Source organism: Coregonus lavaretus (genome assembly GCF_964263955.1).
Source record: "Coregonus lavaretus genome assembly, chromosome: 2".
NCBI lineage: Eukaryota > Metazoa > Chordata > Actinopteri > Salmoniformes > Salmonidae > Coregonus > Coregonus lavaretus.
Window position 1 is genome coordinate 10,236,578 of NC_139989.1, and position 22,329 is coordinate 10,258,906.

At 39.9% G+C, this 22,329-nt stretch overlaps 1 protein-coding gene across 4 annotated transcripts; it reads left to right on the forward strand.

Moving 5' to 3' along the window:
* Positions 1-417: 417 nt before the first annotated feature.
* Positions 418-21,781, forward strand: LOC311102051 (myosin-7-like; the record flags this gene model as incomplete). 4 transcript variants are annotated; one of them, XM_084143266.1, is made up of 37 exons in its annotated part: positions 418-618; positions 965-1,108; positions 1,200-1,356; positions 2,256-2,283; positions 2,376-2,481; positions 2,843-2,935; positions 3,337-3,400; positions 3,490-3,588; positions 3,992-4,095; positions 4,189-4,327; positions 4,427-4,545; positions 4,741-4,890; positions 4,973-5,143; positions 5,318-5,636; positions 6,733-6,806; positions 7,002-7,207; positions 7,307-7,430; positions 8,337-8,473; positions 8,564-8,819; positions 9,076-9,318; positions 9,406-9,582; positions 9,693-9,838; positions 9,916-10,006; positions 10,087-10,476; positions 10,584-10,710; positions 10,808-10,926; positions 12,821-13,017; positions 13,196-13,379; positions 13,764-13,929; positions 14,041-14,165; positions 14,245-14,553; positions 14,659-14,862; positions 14,962-15,258; positions 15,402-15,506; positions 15,618-15,713; positions 15,811-15,945; positions 21,761-21,781. In XM_084143266.1, 37 exons carry the CDS (start codon positions 418-420, stop codon positions 21,779-21,781), a joined length of 5,823 nt encoding a protein of 1,940 aa, XP_083999392.1. The 4 variants fall into 4 exon arrangements, with proteins under 4 accessions (XP_083999392.1, XP_083999393.1, XP_083999395.1 ...); XM_084143267.1 differs by having other exon boundaries at positions 5,318-5,627; XM_084143269.1 differs by having other exon boundaries at positions 5,318-5,627; positions 6,742-6,806.
* Positions 21,782-22,329: the final 548 nt, after the last annotated feature.

Below are 22,329 nucleotides of genomic sequence, written 5' to 3' on the forward strand. Positions count from 1 at the left end.
AGATTATTACCACAATATGCATGGTTCCCTTTGTCATTAACAGAATAAAATGTAAAACTATCAAAATATGGTTGATATTGTAAAAAATACTGTAAAGTATGAACATCTAAATAGTTGTTCTTTCTTAAGTTTGAGAAATGTTTGTCATGAGAATCCTAGTATACAACAAACCACGGCAACAGTGAGAGGACAGCCACATGTAAATCGGGAAGTTTAGCAAATTCAACCTAATAATAATAGATACATACCTGCACAGATTTAAGAATGGGGGATGCGTTGATGGTAGAGTTTGGGGCTGCATTAACTCAATCCTTGTAATGTATGTAATATGTACATATGTATGTATTCATTGTAATGTATGTAATATGTACATATGTATGTATTCAATGCTCTGTTCCTGCTTTTACAGGTTTAAGAATGGGGGACAGTTTGATGGCAGAGTTTGGCGCTGCAGCTTCCTTTCTGCGTAAGTCAGACAAGGAGCGCATGGAATGCCAGACTAGACCCTTTGACATAAAGAGAGAGTGCTATGTGCCTGACCCTGAGGTTGAGTACGTCAAGGCCACAATCACTAGCAGAGATGGGGCTAAAGTCACTGCTGATACGGAGTTTGGAAAGGTAAATATTTTGGTGAAAAACATTTCTGAAAATATATGATCTGGAAAATCATAAGATAATACTTTTTTCTATTAGGATAACTCTACGATTTATTAACAATTAGTTACAAACTGAATTGAGTTATGCGCTTTAATGTTTACTATTAAAATCCTTCTAAGAAGAGACAACAAAGAGCAGAATCTTAACTTGAGATCTTTAACTTTCATGCAAATCAGGCATTACATATAAATGGTTGATTTGTGAAAATGTTACACTGTGTTTAATCTCAAATTAAGATTTGTCTCAAATGGAATACTTCTGCACATTGAAAATGTAAAAAAAACTATTTCATTTGCTCTTCTTTCAGACTGTTACTGTGAAGGAGGACGACGTCCACCCCCAGAACCCGCCAAAGTTTGATAAAATTGAGGACATGGCGATGTTCACCTTCCTGCACGAGCCCGCTGTGCTGTTTAACCTCAAAGAGCGTTACGCAGCCTGGATGATCTACGTAAGTAATGACCAGTCTGCTGAAATCTCCATTAAATCAATCATTCATTCAATGAATGAAACTAAATTTGCGTCATTCTCGTCTTTCACAGACCTACTCAGGGCTGTTCTGTGTCACTGTCAACCCATACAAGTGGCTGCCAGTGTACGATCAGTCGGTTGTAAATGCTTACAGAGGCAAGAAGAGGAGTGAAGCTCCACCTCACATCTTCTCCATCTCTGACAATGCCTACCAGTACATGTTGTCAGGTAAAATATAACTTGTCATCTACATTAGTGCTGATTTTTTTTTTTTTTTTTGGGGGGGGGGTTATTAAACAACTAATTGACCATCGTTACTTGAATTCCATTTAGTTCTGTTTTTTCGTGAGCCCAACGCGCCGTTTCTCTAGAGAAATCAAATCAAAATGAGAGAGTGGGACGCTGGACTGCAGGAAGTTGTAGTTTTCATTAAGCAAATATTCAACCTACTTCAGCGCAGAAACATGGTAATTAACTACAATGACCTTAATCCATTGCGCCTGTTACGTTAGGTTAGATACACACAGACCGCATAGACCGCATGAGAGAGGAATGTAAACAACACAATGATAATAGCGGGGGATAGAGACCGTTTGTGAAAGTATTATTACCGGTACGTCAGACAGCTCTCACCATGCTTAGGCAGGGTATCCTAGCTAAATAGGATGACTAAAGACAGTACAGTACTGGGAGCAGAGAGAACTTTGTCTGGCTGGTTGGCTGCTACTGCCTGAGCAGAGATGAGATTATGACTTTTTTATTTTTATTTAATTTAATAAATTCATTAAATAATAACTAAGTCATTTACACAACTGAAATATTTTATTATGTTTTATAGCAAGTTTCTATTTTTCTATCGATGTCTACCCAATGTGGACCTGACATGGAATACTTTCAATGTTTTTGCAAGTTAATTTTCATTATTTGGCTTTGGAATTTCCATTAAAAACCTAGAATTATTTTTATGTATTATTTCATAATGCATTTAATGTTTACAAATAAAATACAAATGTAATAATTGAACCTAAACCGAACTGACCTCAAAAAGCACTAATCTCTCAGCACTAGTCTACAGTGACATACATTTTTTTTTTATGACACTTTTACTGATACTTCTCTTTCAACAGACAGGGAAAATCAGTCTGTCCTTATCACGTAAGTACATCAACCAAAGTTTATATCGATTTGAGGCTATTTAAAGTTAAGAGAAATTCTGAGACATCAACATTTGTATTTTTAAATCCCAGTGGAGAATCCGGTGCTGGAAAGACTGTTAACACCAAGAGAGTCATCCAGTACTTCGCCAGTATTGCTGCTGTTAGTGGAAAGAAAAGTGCATCAGAAGAAAAAAAGGTAAAATAGAACGCAAATGTTCATCATTCAGCGTTTCCCAATATGCATTTAGCAGCGGTGCTGAATTGTGGCCGCCACTATTAAAAAATAAAATAATTATAATAATTTTGGGATAAATTAAAACCAGATATAAGTATGTTGAAAATATAATGGACCAATATATTTCTTAATAAGATAATCTTTGAGAACTAACAATCACCAAAATAAAAACGTTTCTGCAACTGCTGTGGGAAAAAAGTCCTAAAAGCATCACTGCATCATTATTTCTCCTAAATTAAACATTCTTCATGGCTGGATAAGCATATGTTGACTACAGATCTTTATTGCAGCATTTTAACACTGTATGGTTGTTGGTTTGTAGGGGACCCTGGAGGATCAAATCATCCAGGCCAATCCTGCCCTGGAGGCTTTTGGTAATGCCAAGACCATCAGGAATGACAACTCCTCCCGATTTGTACGTTTGGTCTTTGTTTGCAGTCAAATATCATTTAAATCTCATCAGACATGTTAATCTTATCTGTTATATTCTGTGGTTGAAATTTATTAGGATACAATTAGTTGATGTCATGACGTCAGCTAATCTTCCTCGTGTCCATCAACTAATCTTCCCTTTTGGGACTGTATGTGTGCAACAGAGCTGGGTTTAAATAGTATTTGTTTTCTTTAAAATATTTTCAGTGTCTGATTGAGAACCAGATAGGTGGAATTAAAACTTTTAGGACTATTCCATCAGTTCCATTACACCATGCAAGCTCAATCATGCGCACCTACTAAGGTCTTCAAAAAAGAAAACAAATACTACTTGAACCCAGATCTAATGTGATTATTAATTTCTGCTTTGACAATAACTTCCAGGGTAAATTCATCCGAATTCATTTTGGAGTCACTGGGAAGCTTTCGTCTGCTGACATTGAGACTTGTGAGTACAATACTCAATTTGCCCAGGTTTGAACAGATCTCTTTGACAGGAAACACATTAATACCAAAAGCACTTTCCATACTGATCAGATCTTCTGGAGAAGTCACGTGTAACTTTCCAGCTCAAGGCTGAGAGAGACTATCACATCTTCTACCAGATCCTGTCCCAACAGAAACCAGAACTGCTGGGTGAGTATTGAATCATCAAACTGAGTAGGGTTGAGATCAATTCTGGATTAAACTAAAGATTTCTGATGAAATCAATTAAATTCTTATGATGTAACCAGCCCAGGCAGTGTGCTACCCCCATCCCCCAACGTAAAACTCACAACACAATATAGCGTGATTTATGTTGGAACATTTCCTTTGTCCATCAGAAATGTGCAATTATTTAAATGCCATTTAAGCACACAACATTGAAATTCAATGCACACAAAACAATCACCTCTGACTAATTTGCCTTCCTGTCTACTTATAATATAACACAATGCCAATTTTCTAATTGACCCCAACCCTAATACTGAGTAGATTATGTTATGACCTATACCACAGCACGAACACAGATTAAAGTGTGCTGTTCAATTCTTTTCAGAGATGCTACTCATCACTAGCAATCCCTATGACTATGCCTTCATCTCCCAAGGAGAGATTGCTGTAACTTCCATTAATGATGCAGATGAGCTAATGGCTACTGATGTGAGTAAAATATGTACATACTGTACATATGATAATTTTCCACTTGTATCCAACTCTTTCTCCAATACAAAACAATGGCCTTTTTGGAACTAGGATGCCTTTGATGTGCTGGGCTTCTCCCAAGAGGAGAAGAATGGCATTTATAAGCTGACTGGTGCCATCATGCACTACGGCAACATGAAGTTCAAGAATAAGCAGCGGGAGGAGCAAGCAGAGGCAGATGGCACTGAGGGTGAGTGCTGAGGATTTAAAACCTCTCACTTCATTATAAAGTAGTATCTGAAAAATCTGTTAGATTGCCTCTTTCAATCATAAAACGTGGCCTTTCTAGATCTTGACAAAGCTGCATATCTGATGGGCCTGAACTCTGCTGACATGGTCAAGGGCTTGTGTAACCCAAGGGTCAAAGTTGGAAATGAGTGGGTCACCAAAGGTCAGAATGTCAACCAGGTGAGTCTCCAATTTTAAAAAAATTATATTAAGCATAAAACTTGTCTATAAAGTTGCTAAGATGTTCATACCTGTCATTCCCCATTGAGCATGCTTTTTAGTCCAGGACTAGGCCTAATCTGTTTCTAGGAAACTGTCCCTATGTGTTTATGTTGAGGCTATGTTTTGGTATTTTATTTTCTTAATATTTTGTAGGTGTACTACTCTATTGGTGCACTGGCAAAGAAAATTTACGAGAACATGTTCCTCTGGATGGTGATAAGAATCAACCTTACATTGGACACTAAGAACGCTCGTCAGCACTACATTGGTGTGCTGGACATTGCTGGCTTTGAGATCTTTGATGTGAGTGTTTGATGTAAATTTTATAACATGTCATCTAGAACATTACAGCTGACAAAATAAAGTAACTGAACTTCCCTTCCAGTTCAACACCTTTGAGCAGCTGTGCATCAACTTCACTAATGAGAAGCTGCAGCAGTTCTTCAACCACCACATGTTTGTGCTGGAGCAGGAAGAGTATAAGAAAGAGGGCATCGTCTGGGAGTTCATTGACTTTGGCATGGACTTGGCTGCCTGCATTGACCTCATTGAAAGGGTTGGTGTCTTCAGTTGTGCAGTAGTTTATATGATGTGTACAGAGTATTCTTTGAGATTTCAAACATTACAAGGGCAATCTTTATAAATGTGCTTCAATGACAAATTATTATTTTATTTATTCACAATGCTTTTCCCTTAGCATTAATTTATTTTAATATATTCCTTCCACTAGCCCATGGGTATCATGTCCATCCTTGAAGAGGAGTGCATGTTCCCCAAGGCCAGTGATGCTACATTCAAAGCTAAGCTGTATGAAAACCATCTGGGCAAAAATGCATGCTTCCAGAAGCCTAGGATTGTTAAGGGTAAACCAGAGGCCCATTTCTCCATGGTTCACTACGCTGGCATTGTTGACTACAACATTGGTAACTGGCTGGTGAAGAACAAGGATCCGCTGAATGAGACTGTGGTCGGACTGTTCCAGAAGTCAAGTCTTAAGTTCCTGGCCAACCTCTTTGCAAACTATGCTGGTGCAGAAGGAGGTACTATATGTTTCTATCTGCAAACACTACAAACCACTAAAATACATAACAATCTATATCAGGAGTCTCTCCAACCTTTTCTACTATGAGAGCTACTTTTTAAAAATGAAACATGTTTTGAGCTAATCATTTTTTTCTAGCTTTCAAATAGGCACTCTTCTCCTCTCCCCTGCAACTCTTCCTCGAGTCCTTAGTGTATAAGATAAAGTAGTGCACTATGTTTCCTGTCAATATACCTGGTAAAATAATGGTTCATAAAACAACTATAAGGGGGGCCCTATAAAATCAGTTTTTATCCCTAATTATGTTTTATATTTTCTGAAATTGTTTTCTCAGTTTTATTTTTCCTGGTTTTAGATTTTGTACTTTTTTTACTCTCAAAATTAAAAATGTTCATAGAGAAACAACGAAATGGGATGTTCTGAGTCGATGTCAATGCTTATATCACATCAGATGACCATTTTTTATTTTTGAGTTTAATTCCCCTTTAATTGCGCATCTGGCCCCTTTAATTGCGCATCTAGCATGTGAAGAATGTACAGTGTAATGTGCCGGTCTAGCAATGCTGCTGCTCATTTCATAGCAAAGTTTGCAAATAATAGATACAAATTATATACTTAATCATGACACTGTATACTTCTGCCAGGTAAGCCTACTTTGCAGTTAATGTTTAATTGAGAAGGTTTTGGGGAAAGTATTTCTGTCAACGCACAATACAGTAATCATCAACTGGCTACACATGGAATGACAAACAAACACACGCACCACACAAACAGACAGGTAATATTGCTGGAAATTAATTGGCAGATATTGTGTCAGGTTTGGCTTTTTAAGCCAATAGTGGCTAACCAGGGGTGGGATAATGTTCCATTGATTTTGGTAGTAGCTGGGAGCTTGCGGTGTCTGATAGGCCTACTTGTGAGATTTGTTTATGACAGTTTGCAGTGGAATTTGAAAATTGCATATACTTTCAGAATTGTTTGGCAAGCAACTCATAGATTGGCTGCGAGCGACTGGTAGCTTGCTATCGACGTGTAGGAGACCCCTGATCTACATGATAGTAGTAATAATCGTATATTTGAATTGTTATTTCATTATCATACAGCACCTGAAGAAAAAGCGGCTGGAGGAAAAAAGAAGAAAGGCTCTTCCTTCCAGACTGTGTCTGCATTGCACAGGGTAAATCTGAGCTTAAATCAATATATTTCTGATGTTTTCACATGGAAGATAATTAACAAATGTATTATATTTGCACTAAATTTAAAATACCAGTATGTTGTGTATTGGTATGTTAGTATTAAATGCCGTTGTGACTCGAGAGGTATTTGGAGACTCATTCACTGATGGAAAATTCAACATTTGTCATACTCACAGGAGAACTTGGGTAAACTCATGACCAACTTGAGGTCTACTCACCCCCACTTTGTGCGTTGCATCATCCCCAACGAGACCAAGACTCCTGGGGCCATGGAGAATCCTCTGGTCATGCACCAGCTGCGCTGCAATGGTGTGCTGGAAGGCATCAGGATCTGCAGAAAGGGCTTCCCCAACAGGATCCTGTATGCTGACTTCAAACAAAGGTAAAAATAATTATTCATTTCTTTTCCAAAATAAATTCAACTGTTTACTTATTCAAGTCTTCCATTTTTGAAGATAATTGCTTTCTGATTTAAATTCAGATACCGCATCCTCAATCCAAATGCTATCCCTGAGGGTCAGTTCATGGACAACATGAAGGCATCAGAAAAATTGCTGGGCACTTTGGACATTGACCACACCCAGTACAGATTAGGACACACTAAGGTAAATTATCTAATGGTGCGTTCGTAACCAAGTAGCAAGTAGGAATTTACCACATTTACCAAATAATCCACTTGAACTCCCCTTCAACTGGTAATTACTAGTGGGAAACTCGTCTATCATCCTGAAATCCCACTTCTCCCACATGCTGACCTCTGACGTCCCTTACTAAGGAAATTACCTTGATAACAGCATTATCGGACAAAATATTATTCATAAAAAGCAATCTATAAATATGGTTTTTGAACACTATAATTTGTTTACAAGCAATGATAGCTGTACTTTTAGTTTATGGCCATTAGCCAATCGGCGTTTCTCAATGAGTTCAAAGCATGTGAATGAATTCAAATGGTAAATTGCGACCTACCACTTGGTTATGAACGCAGCATAAATTCCAGGATGGAAAAGTAGCAGCAATTACAGGGTCCAAGCAGTACATTAACAATACATCACCAGCCGGCCAACCTGAGCAATGCCTTTTGAAATAACTGCTGATGTACCACTGATCATGCTTATCTCATTTCATCTGTCTCTAGGGCAAATGGGTAAAGTCAAGAAATAAAAATAGATACTTGCTATAGCACCATAATGTAGTAGATCCAGATATACAGTGAGCAATTAAAAGCATAGTGGCCATACTTTTTGAGATAGACTTCCTGTACATGTTTTTAAAGACCTTGCCAAATCTAGCAACTCTTGGTCAACATGCTGGGTCGGAAGTTGTAAAATCAGTTGTTCAATACAGGGCCACCTTGTTGTCAATTTGTGCCATTTTCCTAGAGGCAAGAAAGTTTTGGGAAACTGGGGGATACCACATTCAAGTTATTTATGGTCATTTGGCAGAAAGATACAATCCTACCAAATACAAGAACATCTAAGCACCACATTATGTCCTTTGTGTATCTTTAGGTGTTCTTCAAGGCTGGTCTCCTGGGTCTACTTGAGGAGATGAGAGACGATCGTCTCGCTCTTATCATCACTGGCATCCAGGCCAGATCACGTGGTCTACTTGCCAGAATTGAGTTCCAGAAAATTGTTGACCGCAGGTAGGAATGAGAATAGCTTAAACTTTTGCAGACAATATGTTAGGGGTGAGGAAAGGTTGTATTTAACTATATTTTATTAAAATTTCACAGGGATGCCTTGCTTGTGATCCAATGGAACATTCGTGCCTTCATGGGTGTCAAGAATTGGCCCTGGATGAAGATGTACTTCAAGATCAAACCTCTGTTGAAGTCAGCAGAGACTGAGAAGGAAATGGCCAACATGAAGGAAGAATTCCTGAAGCTTAAAGAGGCTTATGCTAAATCTGAAGCTCGTAAAAAGGAGCTGGAAGAAAAGATGGTGTCCCTTCTCCAAGAGAAGAATGACCTGCAGCTCGCTGTCCAAACTGTGAGTAACTTTAACTGCACTACAGTTATTTTGCAGTCACATCTTTGGTCAAAATTGCCTTTCTAGTTATCTTTTAGCTAAGAGCTAACAAGAGAAATGGAAAAACAGAGAGAAAAGAGACATGATTTGCTAAATAGATACATACAATCAGGAGAGCATTTGTCGGTCATTTGTAGTGTCCAAATATCTTGCCACCAAACAAACGTCTAAGCATGGGATAATTTTATATACTTACAATATATTGACTCATTGATAGCAAGAAGACACTATTGTTGATGCTGAAGAGAGATGTGAGGGTCTGATCAAGAGCAAAATCCAGCTAGAGGCCAAAGCCAAAGAGCTGACAGAAAGACTGGAGGATGAGGAGGAGATGAATTCAGAGCTAACTGCAAAGAAGAGGAAGCTGGAGGATGAGTGCTCAGAACTCAAGAAGGACATTGATGATCTAGAGCTCACTCTGGCTAAAGTGGAGAAGGAAAAGCATGCCACAGAGAACAAGGTAAAATAAATGATTATTTCTTGTGATGTTAAAACTACAATTAAATTGTTTGGATAAAAGTGTAATGACACTGTTCTGTTTCCTTAGGTTAAAAACCTTACTGAGGAGATGGCAGCTCTGGACGAAATCATTGCCAAGCTGACCAAGGAGAAGAAGGCTCTGCAGGAGGCTCATCAGCAAACGCTGGATGACTTGCAAAGTGAGGAGGACAAAGTCAACACGCTGACCAAAGCCAAAGCCAAACTGGAACAGCAAGTTGATGACGTGAGTATGAAATAGGAATTCATAAAAAGTACAACAAAATTAGTAATATCCTAAAAACAGGCTACAGTGAATTGGTTACTCCGAATATTGTTTAATATATATTTTATCAGCTTGAAGGATCTCTGGAGCAAGAGAAGAAGGTGAGAATGGACCTTGAGCGAGCCAAGAGAAAGCTGGAGGGTGACTTGAAGTTGACCCAGGAGAGCCTAATGGACCTGGAGAATGACAAGCAGCAGCTGAAGGAGAGAATGAAGAAGTAAGATCACAGATCAAAATGTGCTTACAAAGTATTATTCAATAGAAAACACTAAAAATGCATATTCTTCTCAACAGGAAGGACTTTGAGATGAGCCAACTCAACAGCAAGATTGAAGATGAGCAGGCCTTGGGTGCCCAGCTTCAGAAAAAACTGAAGGAGCTGCAGGTAATTCAAAACAATTGTTAAAACATTGTATTTATTAAAGTTACATTTGAACTAGATAAATTGAATTCCTACCATTTCAGGCCCGCATTGAGGAATTAGAAGAAGAGCTGGAGGCTGAGAGAGCTGCCCGTGCCAAGGTGGAGAAACAGAGGGCAGACTTGGCCAGAGAACTAGAAGAGATCAGTGAGAGGTTGGAGGAGGCTGGTGGTGCTACTGCTGCCCAGATTGAGATGAACAAGAAGAGGGAGGCTGAGTTCCAGAAAGTGCGCAGAGACCTTGAAGAAGCTACTCTGCAGCATGAGGCTACAGCTGCAACTCTGAGGAAGAAAAATGCTGACAGTGTAGCTGACCTGGGAGAACAGATTGACAACCTTCAGAGAGTGAAGCAGAAGCTGGAGAAAGAGAAGAGTGAGCTCAGGCTGGAGCTGGATGATGTGGTCTCCAACATGGAGCAGATTGTCAAGTCCAAAGTATGTGGTATCATTGGTAAATCGAAATAAAATGTTTTCTATACATGCTTTTTAAAGATGCAATCTAGTGACGCTGTTCTGTCATTCAAAAACAAATCTGTTTTTAGACAAACTTGGAGAAAATGTGCCACACTCTAGAGGACCAGATGAGTGAATACAGGACGAAAGCTGAGGAAGGACAGCGATCCATCAATGATTTCACCATGCAGAAAGCAAAGCTTCAAACTGAGAATGGTATTTTAAAAACAATCTGGACATTCACATGAACAGCCACAATAAATAACCAGATTAAGTAATATAATTTAAAATAATTTGAATTGCATGAAAACAGGTGAACTTGCCAGACAGTTGGAGGAGAAGGACTCTCTGGTATCCCAACTGACCAGAGGTAAGCAGTCCAATGTTCAGCAGATTGAAGACCTCAAGAGACAACTGGAGGAGGAAGTCAAGGTATTTAGACAAATAATGCCGTGTTCCTTATCTAACTACATTTGTGACCAACCGGCTCGATTCGGGTTTATGTAGCAAAATTTGAAATTGTGTTGTCTACATTGGATAAAAGTAGAGACTCAGAGCTAGAAAATGGCGTATCATACACTACAGTTGAGGAACAATGGGAAAGTAATTATATTTTGAAAGTTGAAAACCTGTGAGGAAATGGCCCTTGAATGTTTTGGTACACGTACTGGAGAGCGCTTCTTTGTCTACACCCATTCAGAATCGTTCACACCCTCTTAAGCCTTAACCCCACCCATCTCTTTAAGGATTCACATGCATGACATCAGCAGCCTGGTGGTCCACAATAGCATAACTGGTGTATTTTAACACCAATAAACCCATCTGTTTAAACATGAGCAAACTAGGCAACTAAAAGCAACTTTCTAAACAATGTTTTGGTTAGTTTCTAGCTTGTTAGCTAGGTAGCTCATGTTAAGTTAGCTGGCTAGCCAGTTCAAATAATGACCACATCATATAGCTAACATCGTCTTAACTTTAGCTAATTTTATTCATTATTGAAAATAAACCCACAACAAGATCACTATTTACAAGTTAATGGCAAGCTAATTACAGAAAATAGCTTACGGTTGTGAGTGTGACGAAATAAAACTTTAAAAGCAGGGCATTCTACAAGAGAATTTTAGAACTTGGACACTGTCTCGTTGGCCTAACGTTGTATCCTAATTTGACTTGCAGGTCATGTTGTTCTTCACATTACGGTCTCTGCTAAACACACACTATATCAAATAAAATCAAAATTTCTTCGTCACATGCACGGGATACGGAAGGTGTAAACGGTACAGCGAAATGGTACCTTGCATAGTGGAGTCTTTTGTTTAGACATGTAGCTAGCTAGCTAAACAATTAACCATAATCCCAACTCATAACGTTACCACCCTGGAATGAATCTGCAGGTAGCTAACCAACTAGATTCAATGTTAGCTAGCTAGCCAACATTAGGCTATAACTACCAATAAAAATGGCTCTGACATACGAATAATATTACGACACAATTCATACATGTAACGTTAGCTAGCGAGCCAGCCAGCTAACGTTAGCTAGCAAGTTAACAGTACACTTTAACTTCCAATGACAACAACTTTCTGACAAAATTAGAAATGTCTAATATCTGAAAATGTAGCTTGCTAGATTATCTTACCCGTATACATGGATGAACGCTTCTCCCTCTCTGTCACGGATGCCATGGCAGCGCTTAGTTTGAAGATGTAATCCAGACAGGTGTTTTATACAACAGCCATCTGGGTGTTCTCTTTTCGACTCCATCCGCATATTTGCAATCAAATGCCAGACATTTCTCCATCTCCTTAGCTATCATACTCTGCTTCCACCGGGCATTACACTGATTTCAAAACTTGGTCCTCCAGAAAGTCAAGAGCATTAGCAACACTTTTGCAGTTATTAGTGATATCTTTAAAAAAAAGCAGTGTTAGAAATGATTACCTACACATACTGAACAGCCTTTTGTTATAGACAGAAGCATGCTACATGGCAGACCAATCCAAACTCATCTCTCGACATGTCGTGCACATCCATTATCTCAGCCAATCATGGCTAGCGGGAAGGTTCCGGTCTTTTTCCGTGGCTAAATCAACAAGGCTCGTAATTTAACAACTTTACTCGCATTTACAGATGGCATACAAGTTTGTTATTAAGGCACATGAAAGTTCACATGTTCCAGAAGGCATTTCTGTCAAAAAACACATTTTGATAAAAACACAAAAACCTTTTTAGGTTAAAATGCCTGTCCTGTGAAGTAGTGACGCGCGACATACACCTAGTTTCCTGAAACAAGTCACATTTATATATTTTTTAATGTCATTACCAGGCAAAGAATGCACTTGCCCATGCAGTGCAGTCTGCTCGCCATGACTCAGATCTGCTGAGGGAGCAGTATGAGGAGGAGCAGGAGGCCAAGGCTGAGCTGCAGCGTGGCATGTCCAAGGCTAATGCTGAGGTGGCTCAGTGGAGAACCAAGTATGAAACTGATGCCATCCAGAAGACTGAGGAGCTTGAGGATGCAAAGTAAGGATGTTTTCTTACTTTCTCTTACTTTTCAGGCTGTTGAATATTGGGTGAATGAGCGATACACAAAAGTACATGATGAATAAATAATACATTGATTAACTGTTAATCAACCATTATATTATATATCAGCCAGAAAAGACGTTCTGAAATGTGTTTCTCATCTATGTCAATCTAGGAAGAAGCTGGCTCAGCGTCTGCAGGATGCAGAGGAAGCTGTGGAAGCTGTAAATGCTAAATGCTCATCCCTGGAGAAGACTAAACACAGACTCCAGAATGAGATTGAAGATCTCATGGTGGATGTGGAGAGATCCAATGCAGCTGCTGCCTCTCTGGACAAGAAGCAAAGGAACTTTGACAAGGTAAGAAAAAAATAATATTAGCCTTAATTATAGTACATGATAGGGGTGGCAGGGAGCCTAGTGGTTAGAGATGTGGGCCAACACCCTCAGATGGGAAAACCTGGTGCGGAGTTAGCCAGCAACCAGAGTGTTGCTGGCATTGTCCTACATCCTACAGTACCACCGCCTGCTGTTGTTCCCTTGAGCAAGTTACTTAACACCCAATAATTGCTCCAAGGGCGCTGCACTGCAGCTGACCCATTGCTTCCAGCCCCTGTGTGTCACGGGGGGTTGGGTTGTGAGCATAAAGACACATTTCGGTTCTCTGTAAGTTAATGGACAATAAAGTATATCTTATCTTAATCATACACTGTATTCCAACTACCTACAATACATGACTTCCAGGTCCTGGCTGAGTGGAAGCAGAAGTTTGAGGAGTCTCAGACTGAGTTGGAGAGCTCCCAGAAAGAGGCCAGATCTCTTAGCACTGAGCTCTTCAAACTCAAGAACTCTTATGAGGAGTCTCTGGATCATCTGGAGACCATGAAGAGGGAGAACAAGAACCTCCAAGGTTAGAGCATAAGAATTAATGGCCTATATAACTTAGTCAATTAAAGATTGATATGTTATAGAGATCAGTTATCACAAAAAGATTTTGATGTACAATTATGTCTTTCCACAGAGGAAATTTCTGACCTGACTGAGCAGCTTGGTGAGGGAGGAAAGAGCATCCATGAACTGGAGAAGATCCGTAAACAGCTGGAGCAGGAGAAGGCTGAGATACAATCTGCTCTAGAGGAAGCTGAGGTGAGACTTTAATATATTTACTGGTGGTGAAATTTTAGTTTTAAGATTTTACAAACTATGGGTGGCTGTGTTCTCATAGGGCTCCCTGGAGCATGAGGAGGGCAAGATCATGAGAGCTCAGCTGGAGTTTAATCAGGTGAAAGCTGACATTGAACGGAAACTGGTGGAGAAGGATGAGGAAATGGAGATGAATAAGAGGAACCAGCAGAGAGTTGTGGATACCCTGCAAAGCTCCCTGGAGTCAGAGACTCGCAGCAGGAATGAAGCTCTCAGGCTGAAGAAGAAGATGGAGGGAGATCTCAATGAGATGGAGATCCAGCTCAGCCAGGCCAACAGGCAGGCATCCGAGGCCCAGAAGCAACTTAAGGGTCTCCATTCCCATCTGAAGGTAATATTTCCACACCATTGAATTAAAAACATTGCTTTTGCCTTCAAAAAATGCCACACTGTGTAACAATAAAATAAATATAATAAAATCATAAATTCTCTATAGGATTCTCAACTGCAGCTGGATGATGCTCTTCGTGTCAGTGATGACTTGAAGGAGAACATTGCCATTGTGGAGAGACGCAACAACCTGATTCAGGCTGAACTGGATGAGCTGAGAGCCCTGGTGGAGCAGACTGAGAGAGGCCGCAAACTGGCTGAGCAGGAACTGCTGGATGTTAGTGAGAGAGTTCAGCTGCTGCACTCACAGGTAAGACAATAATAGATAACAATTAGGGTTCTCCTTAAATGTCTGCTACTTGAAGTATGTATAGGTAATATACAAATAACGTTGCATATATATGTGTAGAACACCAGCCTACTGAGCCAGAAGAAGAAGCTGGAGGGGGACACATCCCAGCTTCAGAATGAAGTGGAGGAGGCTGTGCAGGAGTGCAGGAATGCTGAGGAAAAGGCCAAGAAGGCCATTACTGATGCTGCCATGATGGCAGAGGAGCTGAAGAAGGAGCAGGACACCAGTTCTCACCTGGAGCGCATGAAAAAGAACATGGAGCAGACCATCAAGGACCTGCAGCACCGCCTGGATGAAGCTGAACAAATCGCCATGAAGGGTGGCAAGAAGCAGATCCAGAAGCTGGAGGCCAGAGTATGTGTCTAAGCTACATTCTCTTCTATTAATTCAAGTCACATTTCATATTTCTAGTCATATTTCTACCTTCAATATTGAAAGTAGTGGTAACTAACAAAATAATTGGAAATGGTGTGTTAACATCGATCATGTATTTTTAGGTGAGAGAGCTAGAGACTGAAGTGGAAATGGAGCAAAGGAGGAGCAGTGATTCTGTGAAAGGAGTCCGTAAATATGAGAGACGCATTAAAGAGCTCACCTACCAGGTACATCATAAACTTTAAGTTGAAAGTGCACTATTAACATGTTCAGAATGAAATGTAAAATGTATACTGTATTCAGTATGACTCTATTTTTTCCATTATTTTTGGGTGCAGACTGAGGAAGATCGTAAGAATTTGAGCCGTCTGCAGGACCTGGTGGACAAACTGCAGCTGAAGGTCAAATCCTACAAGAGAACTTCAGAGGAGGCCGTAAGTAGAAAACCTTCCATCATCCAACTGGTGCATCTGTAATTATCGAATTGTTGTGTTTGCTGGAAAATTTAATCACATTTAACATTTTTCACAGGAGGAACAAGCCAATGCCAATTTGGGCAAGTTCCGTAAGATTCAGCATGAACTGGATGAGGCAGAAGAGAGGGCTGATATTGCTGAGTCTCAGGTCAACAAGATGAGAGCCAAGAGTCGTGATGCCGGTTCCAAGGTCAGTGAATTTGCTGTCAATGTACAAAGTTGTAATGGTTATAATTTTGCAGATTCCCATGGCAAAAGCCTCAACCTGGTGTCTGGGACACTGTTTAATAGTAATTTCAATTTCCGATATTCACCCATTGATTCCTTAAGAAAATAAGTAATAAATGCATAATTTATTACATTGTTACCAAGTAACTATACATACCGGTATAAGTTCCCCATTTTTTTATTTCAACCAGAGTACACAATATATGGCAGCATAAAATGTTTTACAGTACACAGTAAAATTAAAATGTTCTCATAATTCATCTATCTTCTCTGTCACAGAAAGGAAAGGATGAGGAGTGAGGTATAGAGTTGTGATGCCGGTTCCCAGGTCAGTTCTTTCAATTAACATAATTACATTGGTTATAATTTGCAAACTCCCTTATGTCATGTATGATGACAGACCCAACCTCAATTGCTTTGTAAGTATAAAGGGTTGATTGCAACGAACAAGCTGAACTTCTCAGGTACCACTGTGTTAGCGCTGGTTTCCTCAAAACAAAATAACCATGGTTGCAACGAAAAGAACACCAAAATAAACTAGCAGACCAGCTGATATGATGTTGTTACGCCACCAAGCCAGCTTGATACTAGACTGCGGAAATGGCCATTGCCTGTGTTCACTACTCCCACCCGAAATAAGTAACATCAAGAACAACAAAATCTAAAAAAAAAATTAAGATGGTTATACCATCAATTATTTAGCTATTTGATTTTGAATGTTAGGACCCCTTTAGGTATCCCCCAAAAATAAAAAAATAAATAATTTGATAAAATATTGAGTTTATCCTTTACTGCTACAGCCCATAGAAACGCATTGAATAACACATTAATAAATGGTAAAGAGAGTAAAAAAATAAATCATAATCATTTTTCACATGTTTAACCCCATATTTTTTGGCCCACAAAACTACCTCCATACTTCCAGTCGTTTGTATGGGTTACCTTCTGCAGCTGTATTGATGGTTTAACGATACATTACCTTGTGTACGCTTGACCAATGCTCGTTGCAAATGACCCATGATGTCCAATAACCATACTATCATTCATATACAGTTGAAGTCGGAAGTTTACATACACTTAGGTTGGAGTCATTAACACTCGTTTTTCAACCACTCCACAAATTTCTTGTTAACAAACTATAGTTTTGGCAAGTCGGTTAGGACATCTACTTTTTGCATGACACAAGTAATTTTTCCAACAATTGTTTACAGACAGATTATTTCACTTATAATTCACTGTATCACAATTCCAGTGGGTCAGAAGTTGACTGTGCCTTTTAAACAGCTTGGAAAATTCCAGAAAATGATGTCATGGCTTTAGAAGCTTCTGATAGGCTAATTGACATCATTTGAGTCAATTGGAGGTGTACCTGTGGATGTATTTCAAGGCCTACCTTCAAACTCAGTGCCTCTTTGCTTGACATCATGGGAAAATCTAAAGAAATCAGCCAAGACCTCAGAAAAAAAATTGTAGACCTCCACAAGTCTGGTTCATGCCTGAAGGTACCACGATCATCTGTACAAACAATAGTACGCAAGTATAAACACCATGGGACCATGCAGCCGTCATACCACTCAGGAAGGAGACGCGTTCTGTCTCCTAGAGATGAACGTACTTTGGTGCGAAAAGTGCAAATCAATCCCAGAACAACAGCAAAGGACCTTGTGAAGATGCTGGAGGAAACAGGTACAAAAGTATCTACAGTAAAACAAGTCCTATATCAACATAACCTGAAAGGCCGCTCAGCAAGGAAGAAGCCACTGCTCCAAAACCGCCATAAAAAAGCCAGACTACGGTTTGCAACTGCACATGGGGACAAAGATCGTACTTTTTGGAGAAATGTCCTCTGGTCTGATGAAACAAAAATAGAACTGTTTGGCCATAATGACCATCGTTATGTTTGGAGGAAAAAGGGGATTGCTTGCAAGCCAAAGAACACCATCCCAAACGTGAAGCACGGGGGTGGCAGCATCATGCTGTGTGGGTGCTTTGCTGCAGGAGGGACTGGTGCACTTCACAAAATAGATGGCATCATGAGGAAGAAAAATTATGTGGATATATTGAATCAACATCTCAAGACATCAGTCAGGAAGTTAAAGCTTGGTCACAAATGGGTCTTCCAAATGGACAATGACCCCAAGCATACTCCAAAGTTGTGGCAAAATGGCTTAAGGACAACAAAGTCAAGGGATTGGAGTGGCCATCACAAAGCCCTGACCTCAATCCTATAGAACATTTGTGGGCAGAACTGAAAAAGCGTGTGCGAGCAAGGAGGCCTACAAACCTGACTCAATTACACCAGCTCTGTCAGGAGTAATGGGCCAAAATTCACCAAACTTATTGTGGGAAGCTTGTGGAAGGCTACCCGAAATGTTTGACCCAAGTTAAACAATTAAAAGGCAATGCTACCAAATACTAATTGAGTGTATGTAAACTTCTGACCCACTGGGAAACAGGGATGTTTTACTAGGATTAAATGTCAGGAATTGTGAAAAACTGAGTTTTAATGTATTTGGCTAAGGTGTATGTAAACTTCCGACTTCAACTGTAACTATACATTGAAATATTGTTCCCTGTCATGGGTTTAAACATTTTGGTTCAGAAGCATGATATACAGTGCATTCGGAAAGTATTCAGACCGCTTGACTTTTACCACATTTTGTTACGTTACAGCCTTATTCTAAAATTGATTAAATTGTTTTTTCCCCCTCATCAATCTACACAAAATACCCCATAATGACAAAACAAAAACAGGTTTTTAGAAATTTTAGCACATTTATTTACAAAAATAAACAACTGAAATATCACATTTATTTAAGTATTCAGACCCTTTACTCAGTACTTTGTTGAAGCACCTTTGGCAGCAATTACAGCCTCAAGTCTTCTTGGGTATGACGCTACAAGCTTGGCACACCTGTATTTGAGCAGTTTCCCCCATTCTTATCTGCAGATCCTCTCAAGCTCTGTCAGGTTGGATGGGGAGCGTCGCTGCACAGCTATTTTCAGGTCTCTCCAGAGATGTTAGATTGGGTTCAAGTCCGGGCTCTGGCTGGGCCACTCAAGGACATGCAGAGACTTGTCCCGAAGCCACTCCTGCGTTGTCTTGGCTGTGTGCTTAGGGTCGTTGTCCTGTTGGAAAGTGAACCCTTCCCCAGGTCTGTGCCTCGACACAATCCTGTCTCGGAGCTCTACGGACAATTCCTTCGACCTCATGGCTTGGTTTTTGCTCTGACATGCACTGCTAACTGTGGGACCTTATATAGACAGGTGTGCCTTTCCAAATCATGTCCAATCAATTGAATTTACCACAGGAAGGCTCCAATCAAGGATGATCAATGGAAACAGGATGCACCTGAGCTCAATTTTGAGTCTCATACTAAAGGGTCTGAATACTTATGTAAATAAGGTATTTCTGTTTTTTATTTTTCATACATTTCCAAAAATTTCTAAAAACCTGTTTTCGCTTTGCCATTATGGGTTATCGTGTGTAGATTGATGAGGGAAAAAAATACATTTTAGAATAAGGTTGTAACGTAACAGAATGTGGAAAAGGTCAAAGGGTCTGAATATTTTCCGAATGCACTGTATATGTTTCAGTGGTCTCTTACAATGTGATGGCATGCAACACATTTTGATTTATTGTAATAAATACTGGACATTGTTGCTTGTTTAAATATTTAGTGAAATCTATCATTTACTAGTAGACACAGTTGGTGTAATTCATGATATTTATAGTGTATTCTATACACTCAAACAAGGAGACCCATAGTTTAATACAGTGGGGGGAAAAAGTATTTAGTCAGCCACCAATTGTGCAAGTTCTCCCACTTAAAAAGATGAGAGAGGCCTGTAATTTTCATCATAGGTACACGTCAACTATGACAGACAAATTGAGAGAAAGAAAATCCAGAAAATCACATTGTAGGATTTTTAATGAATTTATTTGCAAATTATGGTGGAAAATAAGTATTTGGTCACCTACAAACAAGCAAGATTTCTGGCTCTCACAGACCTGTAACTTCTTCTTTAAGAGGCTCCTCTGTCCTCCACTCGTTACCTGTATTAATGGCACCTGTTTGAACTTGTTATCAGTATAAAAGACACCTGTCCACAACCTCCCGAGTGGCGCAGTGGTCTAAGGCACTGCATCGCAGTGCTAGCTGTGCCACTAGAGATCCTGGTCCGAATCCAGGCTCTGCTGTAGCCGGCCGCAACCGGGAGACCAATGGGGCGGCGCACAATTGGCCCAGCGTCGTCCAGGGTAGGGGAGGGAATGGCCGGCAGGGAGGTAGCTCAGTTGGTAGAGCATGGTGTTTGCAACGCCAGGGTTGTGGGTTCGATTCCCATGGGGGGCCAGTATGAAAATAAAAAAGAATAATGTATGCACTAACTGTAAGTCGCTCTGGATAAGAGCGTCTGCTAAATGACATAAATGTACTCGTTACTAAATGTACTCCAAACTCCACTATGGCCAAGACCAAAGAGCTGTCAAAGGACACCAGAAACAAAATTGTAGAACTGCACCAGGCTGGGAAGACTGAATCTGCAATAGGTAAGCAGCTTGGTTTGAAGAAATCAACTGTGGGAGCAATTATTAGGAAATGGAAGACATACAAGACCACTGATAATCTCCCTCGATCTGGGGCTCCATGCAAGATCTCACCCCGTGGGGTCAAAATGATCACAAGAACGGTGAGCAAAAATCCCAGAACCACACGGGGGGACCTAGTGAATGACCTGCAGAGAGCTGGGACCAAAGTAACAAAGCCTACCATCAGTAACACACTACGCCGCCAGGGACTCAAATCCTGCAGTGGCAGACGTGTCCCCCTGCTTAAGCCAGTACATGTCCAGGCCCGTCTGAAGTTTGCTAGAGTGCATTTGGATGATCCAGAAGAGGATTGGGAGAATGTCATATGGTCAGATGAAACCAAAGTAAAAACTCAACTCGTCGTGTTTGGAGGACAAAGAATGCTGAGTTGCATCCAAAGAACACCATACCTACTGTGAAGCATGTGGGTGGAAACATCATGCTTTGGGGCTGTTTTTCTGCAAAGGGACCAGGACGACTGATCCGTGTAAAGGAAAGAATGAATGGGGCCATGTATCGTGAGATTTTGAGTGAAAACCTCCTTCCATCAGCAAGGGCATTGAAGATGAAACGTGGCTGGGTCTTTCAGCATGACAATGATCCCAAACACACCGCCCGGGCAACGAAGGAGTGGCTTCGTAAGAAGCATTTCAAGGACCTGGAGTGGCCTAGCCAGTCTCCAGATCTCATAGAAAATCTTTGGAGGGAGTTGAAAGTCCCTGTTGCCCAGCGACAGCCCCAAAACATCACTGCTCTAGAGGAGATCTGCATGGAGGAATGGGCCAAAATACCAGCAACAGTGTGTGAAAACCTTGTGAAGACTTACAGAAAACGTTTGACCTGTGTTATTGCCAACAAAGGGTATATAACAAAGTATTGAGAAACTTTAGTTATTGACCAAATATTTATTTTTCACTATAATTTGCAAATAAATTCATTAAAAATCCTATAATGTGATTTTCTGGATTTTTTTTCTCATTTTGTCTGTCATAGTTGACGTGTACCTATGATGAAAATTACAGGCCTCTCTCATCTTTTTAAGTGGGAGAACTTGCACAATTGGTGGCTGACTAAATACTTTTTTCCCCCACTGTATATAGTTGACAATGCACAGAATATTGTAAGAATGTTTTTAGTGTTTACAGTGGTTTATTACATTTTAACCTGCATCCATCTTCTGTCACAGAAAGGACATGATGAAGAGTGAAGCTCTCGGATGGACCTTTCTGAAAATCTCCTGATTGTAGTGCTTTAGTTTATCTCTATTCTCCATGTAACATGAGCAGAATAAAGAATAAAGTACATTCAAATAGCCCCTCTGTGTATTGCTTGATTCTATTACAAACAGGAATTCTAGACTAGATTTTGGAAGAATGAAATTCACTATTATTTAAGAAAATTAAGTAAACACTGGTTTTCATACAATGATATGAAACTTAACTCACAGAGAATTATGAAAATAGACAAATGTCTCTCACTTTTGCATCTGGGGTGCTCCTGAGCCAAATTGGGTCCCTTAAATGGACAGAAATATTGTTCAGAAAAGACCTCATTAGACAGAATCAGAAACACTTACCCACACCCATGAGCAATAGCATATTTTGTTTGCCTAACATTAAGGATTTGTGTGGTTTCATGAGAAATTGTAACCCTCAAACTACCGAATGGGGTCATTTTGACCCTAGAGGCTCATTTTGGCCCTAGCCAAAAACACCTTATTCCACCTATAGTAATTTGATAGATATGACCTTTATT